The sequence below is a fragment of the Chlorocebus sabaeus genome, chromosome 13, assembly GCF_047675955.1.
Source record: "Chlorocebus sabaeus isolate Y175 chromosome 13, mChlSab1.0.hap1, whole genome shotgun sequence".
NCBI classification, from domain to species: Eukaryota; Metazoa; Chordata; class Mammalia; order Primates; family Cercopithecidae; genus Chlorocebus; species Chlorocebus sabaeus.
Window position 1 is genome coordinate 86,493,650 of NC_132916.1, and position 16,337 is coordinate 86,509,986.

The following is a 16,337-nucleotide window of genomic DNA, read 5'->3' on the forward strand; positions in this document are numbered from 1 at the left end:
AGAACATGAATCCAAGAGGGCCATTGCTATATTGTTTCTTCCCTGCAGCTCTTGGGACTGCTGTATCCAGCAGGTCACCTGGCACTTTAGAGAAAGCAGGGGAGACTACTGTACATCTTCCACAGGAGGCTGTGCTACCCCGGAATTTAAAGTGCCACTCCGGGCCATTTGAACACCTCAGACTAATGAAGCGTCCCCAAGATGAGGGAATGAATGGTGTTGGAAACCTCTAGCAGGCAGTGGGATCCTGGTACTAGGAGACAGCTCTGGCCAGGCTGCCCACACACCCTCCCTCGGGTTGCAAGTCCCTCAGGGGAGAAAAACAGGCAATTGTTAAGCCCTGAGGAGGGGCCTCCTCCCACAGGGGCCATCCCATTTCTGGCACCCTCAAAGCACTTCCGGACCCTGGAATAAAAAGAGAATGCAGGCAGGTGTGGTGGCTCACGCCTATAATCCCAGCACTTTGGGAGGCCGAGGCGGGCAGATCACCTGTGGTCAGGAGTTCGAGACCAGCCTGGCCAACATGGTGAAACCCTGGCTTCTACTCAAAATACAAAAAATTAGCCAGGTGTGGTGGTGGGCGCCTGTAATTCCAGCCACTCAGGAGGCTGAGGCAGGTGAATTGCTTGAACCTGGGACGCAGAGGTTGCAGTGAGCCGAGATCATGCCACTGCACTCCAGCCTGGGCAACAGAGCGAGACTCTGTCTCAAAAAAAAAAAAAAAAAAGAGAGTACAGACGACTGTCAGAGCAAAGATTTCTCATGGGTCCTGATCTTAGCTATCATCTGAGGAACAGAGAAAAATAGAACGTTCAACTTATACCCTGATTTATCTGAGAGGGAAAAATTAAAGCATTGTACTTATTTTCTTTCATGTTTAAGAAAGAGAAAATAGTCACCCAACTTCACCAGTAATGAATAAAATACTTCCATTCTGTCAGGCTCAGCCAAAACAGGAAATCTTGAACGGTGGGATTTCAAGTGTTTTCAGGCCTACGTGGAGCCGTGGGGGAGTCAGTGAGGCCATCCCCTGCCCTGGACTACTTCCAAGAGGACCTCTGCCCTGCATGTGGGCTAGAACTGAGGATTGGGCTTTCTAGTTCCTACGTACGCCATGTGAGAATCTCTGATCCTCCTTCCCTGCCCATGGCCAAAGTCTCAGCCCCTTCCAATTCTGCTCATCCCTCAGGACTCAGACTCACCGAGTCCCCCTAAGGTTCTCCCCGCTCAGACCACAGTGGATCAGAACGTCCTGGTCCTGTGTTCCCTGGTCAGGGCTCAAGAGGATCCATGTACAGCTAGGCTGGCCTCTGGACAATGCCCTCTCCCCCTGAGGCCCAGCCCAGCTGCGCCTGACTTCAAGCGTAATGGCATTCATTAATATGACTGGCAGATGCAGGCTGTTGGTTTTTCCAAGTTTAAAAAAAAATTAAAATCCAAAAAACATTTTACTAAAGCATAACATACACACAGAAAAGTGCACCCATTATAAGTGTATCACTCACTACATTCTCCTAAGGTGAACTTATCCACGTAACCATCACCCAGCTCAAGGAAAAGGACAGGACCCCACAGACAAACTCAGTTTTGGAAATCTTGCTGTAGGCCAGATGAAGTTCAGTGCTAGTTTCTGTGCTGGGTTTTCTCATACTTCTAATCTGACATGGCCTGACAAGGTTTCATTGTCCTCTGCTGTGATGTGACATTGCACAGAGAAGATCTTGTCTCATCCTGGGTTGAAGGCCTCTAGAAGGCTGGACCCCAGCTATATGTCAGGGTCTGCATAGGTAGAGCCTGAATGACTGAATGAATCCAGACCAGGGCATGCAGGTGCCCAGCCCAGAGTTGGAGACTCTTAGGCCTCATTCTCTTTTTCAGTCGTCACAGGAGGCCCATATGACCAGTGTCTCCGGTCAGGCACTAGAGCAACATTATTACCTCTACCCTACAGAGACAGCCCTAGGATGTAAAAAGTAGCGATCAGCTCATCGATTCATCCAATAAGCATGGATTACACATCTAGCCTGACCCAGGGATGGCACTTAAGGCAGGCACAGTTGCTGACCTCATGGAGAGAGCTCAGACACCCAACACGTCAGGAACTAGCAAGAAACCCTCATAGAATTCTAAACCTCTGCCCTAGCCTGCTCCAGTCCTGGCTCCCCGGGGGAAGCCAACGGGGGCTGTTCCCAGCCCAGAGGTAGAGAGGAAGGTGCCTTAACCAGCTGTCTCTGCTCTTCTGCAGGCCCTGCCATCCCGGTGGGCGTGGACGTGCAGGTGGAGAGCCTGGACAGCATCTCCGAGGTGGACATGGTATGCAGCGGCCTCCAGTGAGACAGCGTGACAGTCTGTAGTGTGGTGGGCCTCGGTGGTGCCGGCTGTGCCCGTGTGGGCAGAGTGGGAGCTGGAGGTGATAAAATGGGCACTTGGAAGTCAGCCCTGGAGCGGTAAAATCTAGAGTGGGCATTCTCAAGCTGCGTGGGCAAAAATAACCTGAGGAGTTGGTTAAATGTGGGTTCCTGGGCCCCATTTCACACTTCCTGATTCAGAATCTCTGGGAGTGAGACTTTGCATTTTCAACACGCTGAAAATAATGCACGTGACCAGGCGAACCACACCTGGAGGGGTACTGGAGGTGGACAGTTTCAGGCTGAAATTTTGCAGCTTTCTGATGTTCAGTTCCTGCTGCATGTGCAGTTCCCCAACTCACTCTGCGGCAGTGGCCCCCACGCCACGTCTACCCCCATTCTACCACCACGGGCCTGGGTGTCCTGCAGGGCTCCCAGTGGAGGGGTGCACCCCCCGCCCCAGGGCCCCAGCCTCCTCTCTTCCTTCTTCTGTCTGCCTCTCTTTCAGTTTGCAAACTTCTCTTTCTTCTGCCTCAGGGATCTTGAGCATGCCCCAGCTCTGGCCCTCCCCACAGCTATCTCCTTCTTATCCTTCAGGCCTTAGCTAAAACGAGACTTCATCAAAGAGGCTTTCCTGACTTCCTGATCTGAAGAATTTTTGTTTCTTCTTCATAGCCTACATCATCATTTATAATTGTGCTATACATTTATTTGGGGGTTTTTCTTGTATATTGGTTGTCTTCCATGCTTGACTATAAGCTCCATGAATGCAGGGACTCGTGTTTTTCTTTACCCCAATATCTCCAAGTTTAGTCCAGTGTGGCCCCCCAGGGGCCCTGAAAATGTGTGGAATAAATAAAAGTCGGGGAGGCTCCACTTTCCAGCACTGCATCCCACTTGCAATGCTGTCATCTGCCCTTGAAGAGTGGGAACTCCCCTGGCTCCTAATCGACCCAGCCTGGCAGAGCTGATATGATTGATACTGAGGTTGTGCACCCCCCATAGCTCCAGCACCTGGCAAAATATGGGGCCCAGGTGTGAAAGGTGCAGGTATGACAGTTTCCAAGATGCTAGATTGTACATTGCCAGCCTCTTTGGATATCCAACAGCTGAGCCCAGTTCCAGAACCAGCTGTGTCTAGGACAGCCTGGCTGCCCTAGACTGAATCAACCCAGATGTCTGTGCTGAGTGCAAAGACTTTTGTCCTGTGTGGCTCAGGATCGCAGGGAGAGGTATCTAGAATGACCTGCCTCTCACAGAGCAACCACCAACCCGTGGGAAGGCAGGTGGACGCCAGCAGTAGGTAGGTAATATCCAAGGTAGCCATACACAGTGTTTGTGAATCTGCACTTCCCCCGGGCGATGGCCCTCAGAGCCTGCTCTTCAGCTCTGTGTCCTAGAAGGGAAATAGCCAGAAGGGGTATTTGGCTGGTTTCTTCCTACTCATGTATTGGCTGCTCTCCTTGTGTGTGGAAGGGGAGTTGCTGGCAGCTACTGATGCGCTGGGAGCCAGGATCAGTCTAGGGACAGACTTTCATGTATGCAGTATCCCAGTGCTCGCTCATTCTTTCCTCTCTTCCCAGGGCTCCCTCTGGGCCCACCACAACCATGCACTCTTTCCAGCCTTTCTCCACCCAGAAGAGGATGTTTTGGGCAGTTATTTTTTCCATTTGCACCTGTGTCAGCTCTGGCTATGTGGAGGACCAAACTCTTAAGGAATCAATCATGCAGGCAAGGAGACACTTTTGAACAGGATAAGATTTCAGGCAGAAATTATAGTAGGTATGCAGCTGCCCAGCCCCTCATCCATTTATCTCCCCAATCTTTCAACCAGCAAATATTTATTAAGCATCTACTACGTGCTTTCCCAGGCACTAAATTCTACAGTGAATGGGATGCAATGGTGGGCAAGACACAATTTTTCCTTCAAGGATCTTACAAGCCTAATGGCAAGAATCCTCCTAAGAGGGACTTCGACTATCCAGGTTTCTGGAAGTGGCCGCTAAACTGAAATGGAATGGTTAGCCAGTGGGTAAGGAACCATGTGTGGAGAGGTCTAAGTGAGAGAGAGCAGAACTTTGGAGAAATCCTTCCCCACTGGCTGCCAGGCCGGGCTGCGAGAACAGCCACAGTTTTCATTTGCAAAGCCTGAGGGGCTGGGTGCTCAGTCTCCTGGGCTCCAAGTGCATGATGCATAAAAATGGGCCATTCTCTTTCCAGCTGCACAGTGCCAGCATGCCACAGGGCTGCAGAACTATCACCTCTGAACCTGGAGGCTGAGCCTGAGATGTCCATCACAGTAGTGGATGATGGGTTGATTGTAAGGAAGAAAACTTTCTAAACCATTTGTGTCTGGTCTCACCCCGGCTCCCACAGGACTTCACGATGACCCTGTACCTGCGGCATTACTGGAAGGATGAGAGGCTAGCTTTCTCCAGCGCCAGCAACAAGAGCATGACCTTTGATGGCCGGCTGGTGAAGAAGATCTGGGTCCCTGATGTCTTCTTTGTTCACTCCAAAAGGTCGTTCACTCATGACACCACCACTGACAACATCATGCTGAGGGTGTTCCCGGATGGACATGTGCTGTACAGCATGAGGTAGCTGTCTGGGGGCCACTGTTCCTTTGTCCAATGCCATTCCAGTATGTGTGGTCAGGCCCTTTGGCCCTGAAGACTGTCACTGTGGTTGGGTCTGTGGGTTCCTGGATGGGAGGAGCCTTCTGATGCCAGTCAGAACTATCTAAACATGACATGGCCACCCCGGCAGGGGATGACTTCCCCATCACTGGGGGTCTTAAGCTTGGGTGAGAAGACTACTTTGGCTGGAATGAGACAATGACCTTCCATACGCTGTACCTTCTGTTCCCTGAGAGCATGTCATTCTAGTTGATTGGTAATAAAGATTTTTTTTTAAATAGCCTTTAAAAAAAAAAAAAAACATTTTAAAAAAGCGTCCTCCCATCCCCCCCTAAAAAATAGCTACTGTGTATTGAGGGCTATTGCAGACTGGCTTCTGGAGTACGGGGAGTCACGTAAGCAGTCATGTTACACATCTTTAAAAAAAAATGCTTTTTTCCTACTTGTCACTGATGAAGCTCATTGTCCCACATCCCCCTGGTCTGCTTGTACAGTTCACCAGAATGCAATGCTGATACTAGACACTTCTGGCCTTGGGTGGAAGTTGAGCAGGGGGCCTCCCAGGTATCTCCTGAGGAGGTGGCCCTGCTGGCTGAGGGCAAAGCCCAGAGAGAGGCACGGGAGAGAGCCATTAGCAGCCAGCACCGCCAGTGGCTGGGGAAGGGGCGCACCAGCCCAGTAACAGGGATCTGGCAGAGCACTAATCCTCTACTACAGACGACAAAACTCTAGAAGTTAAGGTTCTATAACTCAGATAACTATGTTTCCAAGCTTCTGCAGCCGATGTGAGGAGGCAGCTGCTCGGTTGTGTACTGTGCCTTCTTGCTCTGTGCATATGTAGGAGCCAATAATTCACTGCACAAGCCAATACGTGACTCTGGGTTGTCTAGGATTACGGTCACTGCCATGTGCAACATGGACTTCAGCCACTTTCCCCTGGACTCCCAGACCTGTTCTTTGGAGCTGGAGAGCTGTAAGTATCAGCATTCCTAATTCCTTTGTCTTCTTTCCTCTCTGATCTTGGTGCCATTTTAGTAATCATGAGGCTGAGCCCTGCCTGCCAGCATTAAGACCTATTTACCTCTGGACTGGCACGGGATTTCCCTGTTACTTCACCCTGCATCAGAAGCAAAGGAGTCACATTAACTTGTTTTCCTCTTCCCAAAGATGCCTATACAGATGAAGATCTGATGCTGTACTGGAAGAATGGGGATGAATCCCTAAAAACAGATGAGAAGATCTCCTTGTCTCAGTTTCTGATTCAGAAATTTCACACGACTTCCAGACTGGCCTTCTACAGTAGCACTGGTAGCTATCTTTTGCCACAATCTGATTCAAATGTGCAAGAAAGCATATTTGAATTCTTCTTCAGCCTTAACCCCAAGGAAAATACGTTTTGTGTGTGTTTTGTTTTTTGTTTTGAGACAAGGTCTCACTCTGTCTCCCAAGCTGGAGTACAGTGGCGAGATCATGGTTCACTGCAGCCTCAACCTCCCAGGCTCAGGTGATCCTCCCATGTCAACCTCCTGATTAGCTGGGCCTGTAGGCACGTGCCACCATGCCCAGCCAATTTTTTTTTTTTTTTGGTAGAGATGAGGTCTTACTATGTTGCCCAAGCTGGTCTCGAACTCCTGGACTCAAGCAATCCTCCTACCTCGGGCTCCCAAAGTGCTGGGACTGCAGGCGTGAGCCATCATGCTCAGCCTAAATTTTGATTATTAAAATAATGTAGCCTAGAATACGTTCTGGCTTCTGCCTACCACGAGTTCGAGACCAGCCTTGCCAACATGGCAAAACCCCATCTCTACTAAAAATACAAAAATTAGCCGAGCATGGTGGCACGCCCCTATAATCCCAGCTACTTGGGAGGCTGAGACAGGAGAATTACTTGAATCTAGGAGGCGAAGGTTGCAGTGAGCTGAGATCGCGCCACTGCACTCCAACCTCAGGGACAGAGTGATACTCTGTCTCAAAAAAAAAAAAAAAAAAAAATTACCCAGGCATGGTGACACATGCCCTTGGTTCTAGCTACTCAGGAGGCTGAGTAGGGAGGATTGCTTGAGCCCAGGAGTTTGAGGCTGCAGTGAGCTATGATTGTGCCATTGCACTCCACCCTGGGCAATAGAGCAAGACCCTGTCTCTATTCAAAAAAAATAAGGAGAGAGAAATAGAATAAAGGTTCCCAGGAACTCATGGGAGGGGGAATGGAGAGTTATTGTTTAATGGCTGCAGAGTTTCTATGTGAGATGATGAACAAGTTCTGGCAATGAATAGTGGTGAGGGTTGTACTATATTGTGAATAATATACTTAGTGCCAGTGAACTGTACACTAGCCTGGGCATTGGAGGCCTGCATTGAAACAAGCGCAACTGACTCTAGCTAAGGCTTTGGAAAAGCCTCTAAGAGTCTCATTTCCTCATGTCCCAAATGTCAGACTTTAGAATCATGTGAACAGCCTATTTCTTTCTGTGACAGATGTGGAGTTTACATGGTAAAGGGTTAGGGTCTTACAATAAAGGTGACAATTTCACAACAAAGGTGACAGTGACCAGAGCCTAGCTCCCCCAGCTCCTGCCTCAGTGGTACTGGCCTCAACAAAATAGAACTATTCCAACCTCTCATGCTCTTGAGCAGCAAGTCACTCAAGAAATATGGTTGTAATTTGGAAATTACAAAAACAGAACAAACAACTATAGCCTAGGCAACATGGCGAAACCTGTCTCTACAAAAAAATACAAAAAAAAAAAAAATTAGCTGAGCATGGTGGCACACACCTGTAGTTCCAGCTACTCAGAAAGCTGAGGTGGGAGGATCGCTTGAGCTTGCGAGGTTGAGGCTGCAGTGAGCTGTGAGTGTGCCACTGTACTCCAGCCTGGGCTACAGAGCAAGACCCTGTCTCAAAAACAAACAAACAAAAACCCAAATGACTAAAACTTCCCTTCTGTTTAGTTCTACCCTTTCCCAAAATACTGTGAAGAGAAGTTAGGTAATACCAACTAAGATAGTAAATGTACTAGATATTGGCAAGATATTTATATATAGGAGAAAGTGCTTAGATTTCGGAAAAGAAAGGTATTATGTTAAGCCAACTGATCATTAATTTCAACTTTCTGTTGCTGATGAGGGCCATGTCAGTGAAAGACGGGTTCCCAGGGACACAGTTTGCTTTTACCTCTCAGATGGAACCTCATTGGCTTCTTGCTGTGTCCCCCAGGCTGGTACAACCGTCTGTACATCAATTTCACGTTGCGTCGCCACATCTTCTTCTTCTTGCTCCAAACATATTTCCCCGCCACTCTGATGGTCATGCTGTCCTGGGTGTCCTTCTGGATCGACCGCAGAGCTGTGCCTGCCAGAGTTTCACTGGGTAAAAGCATTTCATAAGATGTGGTAGGGTGGTTATTTTTTCCAACTTATCACTATGTTTACAAAAAGTAAAAATCATTATTTAGAGTTCTTAACTGATGAGCTGTTAGAGTCAGAAGGAGCAACTTCTCCTGCTTCTTGCCTTTACCATCTAGATGCTGGCCTCAGTTTCCTCCACATTGTGAGAGCCAGAGGGAGTAAAACAACATCAACTGTGACTGCATCACTTCAGAAAGATTTGGGGTATAGACTTCGACAACTGGCAGTATCAGAGCTCAGTATTTGGATAAATAAGATGATTCTGCAAATGCCAACAATTCCTTCTGTAAATACAAAAACTTCATTTGCTGGCGTTGTTCAGACAGACTGAGGGCTTGGAAGCAGGGCACAGAATATGAGATTTCTGGGAAAAGGAGGGCCACGTTCCCTGGAGCTGTGGTTTAGCCTTTTACCGACCCTGAATTCAAGAGTGAGAGTTTACAACACGTCGTTGTAAATTTAGACAACATTAGGTTGGGCTTTGAGAAAGGTGAGGGTTTAAGCAGCAAGACAGAGTGAAGAAGAATCGCGCACGATGGGCCTCTGGGAATTTTCACAGTCTTCAGGGACTTTAGATGAGGGAGAATGTGCCTATTCCTTGAAGTCTGGGAACGTTCCTTCTGAGGTGTCCTTTAGTCGCTGTCTTAATTCCACATGAGAACAGGTCCTCTCCTTGTCGGCCACATCACAGAAACGCAGTGCCGGAAGGATAATGTGCCTGAAGGATAATGAGACAAGCAGCGGGTTGGCTCCAGGGAGAATAGGCCTGGCTGCTGGTGGGGCAGATCCTTGCCCCTCTCCGAGGCAGAAACACACCTGGTACTTTCTCACGTGGTTTAAGAGATACAGAGTAATCGTGACTTAGTGAGATGTGGGGGCAGTTCTAGACCTCTGTCAGCAGCCCAACTAAGGCCAGGTGTTGCAGGTATCACGACGGTGCTGACCATGACCACCATCATCACGGGCGTGAACGCCTCCATGCCGCGTGTTTCCTACGTCAAGGCCGTGGACATCTACCTCTGGGTCAGCTTTGTGTTCGTGTTCCTCTCGGTGCTGGAGTACGCGGCCGTCAACTACCTGACCACCGTGCAGGAGCGCAAGGAACGGAAGCTGAGGGAGAAGGTGAGAGGGCTTCTTCCGCCCTTGTCTAAGTCCATGCTACTGGGTGAAAATGAACGTTGGCTGGGCAGGGGGCAGAGGCAGGGTTGCATGTAGAAAAAGGAGATGTTTGTGCAAAAGGAGGAGGATGTTGTTCTAGAATAGGTTCTGGCTTCTACCCCAAAGGATTCCAGAAAGAGGAAGGTCTTTGGACAAAGACTAGGAACAGGAAGGCTTGGGTCTTAGACAACCCAAGTTGAGTAACTTTGCCATCTGTGCTGAGCCTCAGTTTTCTCATCTGTCAAAGGGAAATTACAGAACCCTCACCTCTACTGTAAGAGTCACATGAGATATGTATGTGAAAGTTGTTTTGATCTTTCACATACATCAGGATCTAGACAAACAAACTTTCACTATTATTACTGAACATGTCTAGGGACAATGTCTCCCTGTCTTATGACCAGAGAAGGGAGAGTTCTAGAACAAAAAAACACCTTTATTTATCAGTGCCAGGTGAAAATTCAGCCACAGTAAGGATTAAAGCTAAATATTTTATATGTATTTCTTTAAAAGAAAAAAACTTCTATGTGTGGATGCAGAAACAAGTTGGAAATACTATATTATTGGTCTGGCATGGTGGCTCATGCCTATAATCCCAGCACTTTGGGAGGCCGAGGTGGGCAGATCACTTGAGGTCAGGAGTTCCACACCAGCCTGGCCAACATGGTGAAACCCCGTCTCCACTAAAAATACAAAAATTAGCCGAGCATGGTGGTGCATGCCTGTAATCCCAGCTACTCGGGAGGCTGAGGCAGGAGAATCCCTTGAACCAGGGAGGCAGAGGTTGCCATGAGCTGAAATTGCACCACTGCAGTCCAGCCTGGGTGACAGTCCAGTCCTTGCTGGGAGTCCAGCAAGACTCCATCTCAAAAAAACAAAATAAAAAAATAAATACTATACTATCTATATTGTACTGTACTATATTATACTACAGTTGATCCTTGAACAAGGCAGGGTTGGGGGGCTGACCCCTTGTGCAGTAGAAAATCCAAGTATAACTTTTGGCTCCTCCAAAACTTAACTACTAATGGCCTCATGTTGACTGGAAGCCTTACTGATAAGATAAATAGTCGATTAACACCTATTTTGTATGTGTATTATAAACTACATTCTTACAATAAAGTAAGCTAGAGAGAAAATGTTATGAAAATCATAAGGAAGAGAAAATATTTTTATAATTCATAAGTGGAAGTGGATCATCATAGGGTCTTCATCCTGGTCATCTTCACTCTGAGTAGGCTGAGGAGGAGGACGAAAGAGAGGGATTGGTCTTACTGTGTGTGGGGTGGCAGAGGTGGAAGAAAATCTGAGTGAATCTCCACAGTTCAAACCTATGTTGTTCAATATGTTGCCTTTTCAAAAATTGTCTTTCAACACCTGCATTATACCTGTCAAGTATTTCCACTTTGTTTCTGTTAACTTAAAAAAATCAAAAATTTATAAATTTGGAAAAGGAGACTTTATTTCTTACAAAGGACTCCAGTCTGCAAGGTGGCATCCTGCAGGCTGGGGAGTGCAGCCTCCCGTAAAGACCTGGACACAGGCACTTCGAAGGAGGAGGTGTTGGAGTAGGAGCTTTATGCTGAATATGGCTAAATACACATATTCAATAGGCTATAGGAAGATTTATGAATGTTTTTGAAGGTAGTCCTGACACATGCCTATTGAGCAAATGTGCATGTAACATACAACCCGTGTTCACCCTGCGGTGGAGACTGAACAGTTCAATGTATTACAATTAGACCCTATGTGCAAAAGGGACACAAAGGCACTCAAGTTAACAGCCTCTGTAAACTGACCAGGACCGGTCCAGGACTGATGGCCTTATCAAGAGAAGGTTACTAAAATCACTCTCTTGTCCAGCCAAAGCTATAGTTATGGCTGGTGGAACAGGGGCCCGGGGTTGGTTACTCAGTGTCTGATGGTCGGTGAGCTGCAATTTTTTTTTTTTTTTTTTTTTTTTTTTAAAGACAGGGTCTGGCTGTGTCACCCAGGCTGGAATGCAGTGGTTGCTAACTGCCCTCCGTCTCCCGGGCTCATGCTGTCCTCCCACCTCAGCCTCCCAAGTAACTGGGACCATAGGCATGCGCCACCACGTCCAGCTAGTTTTTATATTTCTAAAAGAGATGGGATTTTGCCGTGTTGCTGAGACTGGTTTCAAACTTCTGGAGTCAAAGCCATCTGCCCCCTTGGCCTCCCAAAGTGCTGGGATCACAGGCGTGAACCACCGCACCAGCCTCAAATTGTTTTAACGTCATTTATCTGGAGCCCAGTGCTTGTTTAGTTGAAAGAGAAAAAGAAAAACCTTGTGGCAGCACACAGTATATTCTCTAAGCGCAGGGGTGTGTGACTTCACTGTGGTCCTAGAATGGCTTTAGGTACTGTTTGTAATTTGGTATCTTAGGGCCATAAAGAATCTGTTCTGTCTTACGATCTCTATTTCAGCATTAACGCTGGTCAGTTGTGTCTAAACCCCAAAAGGAGGAGGAATAACAAGGTGTGTCTGGCCTCTTGTCCCGTCATGACTGGGAACTCAGTTTTTAAGGTTTCTCTGGGGTCCCCTTGACCAAGAGGGGGGTCAGTTCAGTCAGTCTGGGGGCTTAGAACTTTATTTTTAGTTTACATCTCCAAATATACCAGTTTGCTTATTTTTAAAGCTCTAGTCAAACCTTTTTTACTTCAGAAAATTTACTTGTTTAAACTTCGGTAATTTGTACACTGGTCATTATCACAGGCCTTTGGACCATATTTAAACACTTTTGATTTATAAATCATTAGACTTTCCTGTATAGAGCAGTTGAAAAAAATAGCAAAGGCTTCATCTGACAAACAGGGGCTCACAAACCAACAGTTCACCAGCACAACTTGCCCTGTTTCCATATCAGGTCCTGATCTTTGCCAGCAATTGTATGACTTTGTTTAAAGAGACAAGGAAGTCATCTGTGGAGAGGGCCTCGGGCCCCTAAGTCTCCCCCTCTGTCTGTGTGAGAACAGACATCCAGGAGGTGAGAGCTCCTACTCTGCTGTTGTCAAATGTAGGATTTAAGACCAAGAAGCACAGTTGCTGGAGAGCAGACAGAGGGAGAACGCACCATCTGCTGCCTCACAGAGAAACTAATATTCCTGGTCATTGAAATGGTTCCCAATAGAGCTGAGGTTCCTAAGTGGAAGCCATGGAGTACCTGCCCTGGAATCACCTCCTGAGTCTGCTAAAAATAGATTCCCGGGTTTGAGACAGGTTCTCAAAAAATAGATTTCCGAGACCACTACTGGGAGAACCCACCCCCAATATTTCAACATAGATTGAATTACAATCAATTCATACAGTTAACACAATTATCATAGTGGTCCTGAGTTGATGTACATCCTCAGCTTACGAAGATAACAGGATTAAGAGATTAAAGACAGGCATAAGAAATTATAAAAGTATTATTTGGGAATGGATAAATGTCCATATGAAGATGAAATCTTCACAATGTATGTTCCTTTGCCGTGGCTCCAGCTGGTCCCTCCATTCAGGGTCCCTGACTTCCCGCAGCAGACCACACCCTAGGTCTACTGATTCAGAATCTCTGAGGATGGCACCCTGGAATCAACATTTTAAGCAAGCTCCCAGGTGCTTCTGATGCTCACTGAAGTGTGATTTCCACTCTGTAAAGGGAAAAGCTGCCTGGGACCCAATAGGTCCACCCCTGGTTTGAATGGCAGACAAGTGCAGGTGGGAGCACGTGGGAGCCCAGGGCCTGCCTCCCCTCAGCTGCTCCAATACTTTGGCTGATTAGCCAGACCTTGTCTGACATGCCAGGAGCCACTTCCTCTTTCTTAGAAACGGGCCAATCTGGAAAACAGGGATTTATCAGAATTTTTGGCATTTCCTGATTTGAACTCAAAATCGTAGGAGAAAAGTCTATTTCATTTTAGCAGAAAGATTTTCAGTTTAGAGCAAGGAGAAGTAAAGATCCGTGCCTTAAATAAATAAATAACCCCCCATGATAATATCACACAATTTTATCAGTTTGGGTGTGATTATACCTAAATACAAAGAATTGAATAGGGCTGGGCATGGTGGTGCACGCCTATAATCCCAGCATTTTGGGAGGCCAAGGCAGGTGGATCCCTTGAACCCAGGAGTTTGAGACCAGCCAGGGCAACTTGGCAAAACCCTATCTTACAAAAAATACAAAAATGAGCTGGGTGTGGTGGCGTGTGCCTGTAGCCCCAGCTACTCGGGAGGTCAAGGTGGGAGGATCTCTTGAGCCCAGGAGGTGGAGGCTGCAGTGAGCCGAGATGGCATTACTGCACTCCAGCCTGGGTAATAATAAAGCAGGACCCCATCTAAAAAACAAAAAAAAAGAGAGAGAGATGACCTCTTACTGACCTTTTATCCCTAATTCCCTTATATCTATGAGTCTATGTTAATTATTCAAGAATTGTTGGCCGGGCGCAGTGGCTAATGCCTGTAATCCCAGCACTTTGGGAGGCCAAGGCAGGCAGATCATTTGAGGTCAGGAGTTTGAGATCAGCCTGGCCAACATGATGAAACCCTGTCTCTATTAAAAATACAAAAATTAGCTAGGCATGGTGGCAGGCACCTGTAATCCTAGCTACTCAGGAGGCTGAGGCAGGAGAATCGCTTGAACCCAGGAGGTGGAAGTTGCAGTGAGCCGAGATCAAGCCACTGTACTACAGACAGGGAGATAGAGTGAGACTCTGTCTCAAAAAAAAAAAAAAAAGATTTGTTACTGATGGAACAAAGACACAGCAAATAATAATGAAACAATCATGCCTGATGAAAAAAAATAGCCCCCCAAACCACAAACAATTTCTTCAAGGATAAGAATACTTCAAATAATTCTAATTCTGCATAAAATCATTCATCTATTTTTGCATTCTAAAGTTTTATGATATTCATCTGAGAGTTTCAAGATCCATAACAATAAGAGGCAGGTTGTGAAACTTCATTATTTCACTTTCCTAGGTGGAAAACCAGAGGCACTGAAGGGCTGAGAGCCAGGTCAGGAACATACTCAAATCAACACCAATTGGCTGTGTCAAGTGGGGCTCCTGCCCTTGGTCAACACCAAGCATCCAGGCACCAGTGGAAGCCCACTCTCTACTGACTAAACTATGGGGAGAAGTCAAGCGAAATCACTTCCTTTCCTCCCACTTAGAATGTCTTATGAACACTTTCATACTTGCAGAAACTATTAAAAGAATAGGGTCATGTACATTCAGGTACCCAGCACCTAGATCCAACATTGCTAACATTTTTCCATTTTTGTGTGGCAAAAACTGCACCAACAGATACATGCTTATATGGAGAAAATGGATTATGCATTCATTTTCTGAATGAATGTACATTTTCTCCATATAAACATGTATCTGTTGGTGCAGTTGAACTGTCTAAAAATACATTGCAGATACCATGACCCTTGATTCTTAAATGTAGCTTTTTAAGATAAGGACACTCTTCTACCTCATCATCTTTTTCTTTCTTTTTTAAAAAAAGAGACGGGGTTTTGCTCTGTCACCCAGGCTGGAATGCAGTGGCATGATCACTGCTCACTGCAGCCTTGACCTCTTGAGCCCAAATGATCCTCCTGCCTCAGCCTCCTGGCTAGGACTACAGGTGCATGCCACCATGCCTGGCTAATTAAAATTTTTTTTTTTTTTTTTTTGTAGAGGAGGAGTCTCACTATGTTGCCCAGGCTGGTCTTGAAATCCTGGCCTTAAGCAATCCTCCTGCCTTGACCTCTCAAAGCACTGAGATTGTAGGCATGAGCCACTGCGCCTGGGTCCTAGTCATCTTTTGATTCATGCACAGAAAGGTGGAGTCCTGCAGCTAGAATCAGACTATGTGGATTTCAAGTCCTGCTCTGACACCAGCTGTGTGGTCTCAGAATCATATAGCTCTCTGGGTCTTAGGTTTTGCCTCTACAATTGAGGGATTTGGACTAGATCAGTGATTCTCAATTCTGGCTACACAGTAGAATCACCTGGGAATTTTAAATTAATTGCTCTAAAGTACAGCCCAGGCACGGCCAGTTTAAAGAGCTGTGCAGATGATTCTAATATGCAACCAGGGTAGAGGATCACTGGACTAAGTAATCTCTGGAGATCTTTCTAGTTCTGTCTTTCTGTGGTTCTGAGTAGCAATGTGGCTTTGCTTTTGGGCCAGGCTCCCTCCTCTGCCCACCTCACAAGGCTTAATGATGTTCTTTGTGCTTGCTGCCCATAGTTCCCGGGCATGTGTGGAATGCTTCATTCAAAAACCATGATGCTGGATGGAAGCTACAGTGAGTCTGAGGCCAACAGCCTGGCTGGGTATCCCAGAAGCCATATCCTAACGGAAGAAGAAAGGCAAGACAAAATAGTGGTCCACCTGGGCCTGAGTGGTGAAGCCAACGCTGCCAGAAAGAAGGGGCTTCTGAAGGGCCAGATGGGTTTTCGTATCTTCCAGAACACCCATGCCATTGACAAATACTCTAGGTTGATATTCCCTGCCTCCTACATTTTTTTCAACTTAATTTATTGGTCAGTGTTTTCCTAGGGGTTCCAAGGCTGTTCCTAGAAGAGGGCATAGACATCAAGGGGGCCTGGCCAGTCATTGACAGGTGGACTTGTTGACCACATGCCCCTCACCAGACAGAGCAGCAGCTACTGGACCACCCTGAGCAGCACTCATCTCTCAGAGGAGCCCAGGAGCCCTCCAGCTACCCTGACCCCAGACCTCGTGGGGCTACTCCTTGTTCATGCTATGTCTCACGTCACACTTCACGTCTCTCTG

The 16,337-nt window shown here is 47.0% G+C and overlaps 1 protein-coding gene across 1 annotated transcript in view; it reads left to right on the forward strand.

Annotated features, from left to right (window-relative positions):
• GABRR2 (gamma-aminobutyric acid type A receptor subunit rho2) overlaps window positions 1-16,103 on the forward strand; it is a 57,124-nt gene extending 41,021 nt beyond the window's left edge. Inside the window, exons 3-9 of the mRNA XM_008006596.3 lie at window positions 2,246-2,313; window positions 4,725-4,948; window positions 5,878-5,960; window positions 6,155-6,295; window positions 8,202-8,354; window positions 9,318-9,514; window positions 15,789-16,103. Of these exons, the coding sequence (XP_008004787.1) occupies window positions 2,246-2,313; window positions 4,725-4,948; window positions 5,878-5,960; window positions 6,155-6,295; window positions 8,202-8,354; window positions 9,318-9,514; window positions 15,789-16,100 (1,178 nt within the window). The 3' untranslated portion in view covers window positions 16,101-16,103. The remainder of the gene's footprint in view (window positions 1-2,245; window positions 2,314-4,724; window positions 4,949-5,877; window positions 5,961-6,154; window positions 6,296-8,201; window positions 8,355-9,317; window positions 9,515-15,788) is intronic.
• The last annotated feature ends 234 nt before the right edge of the window (window positions 16,104-16,337 follow it).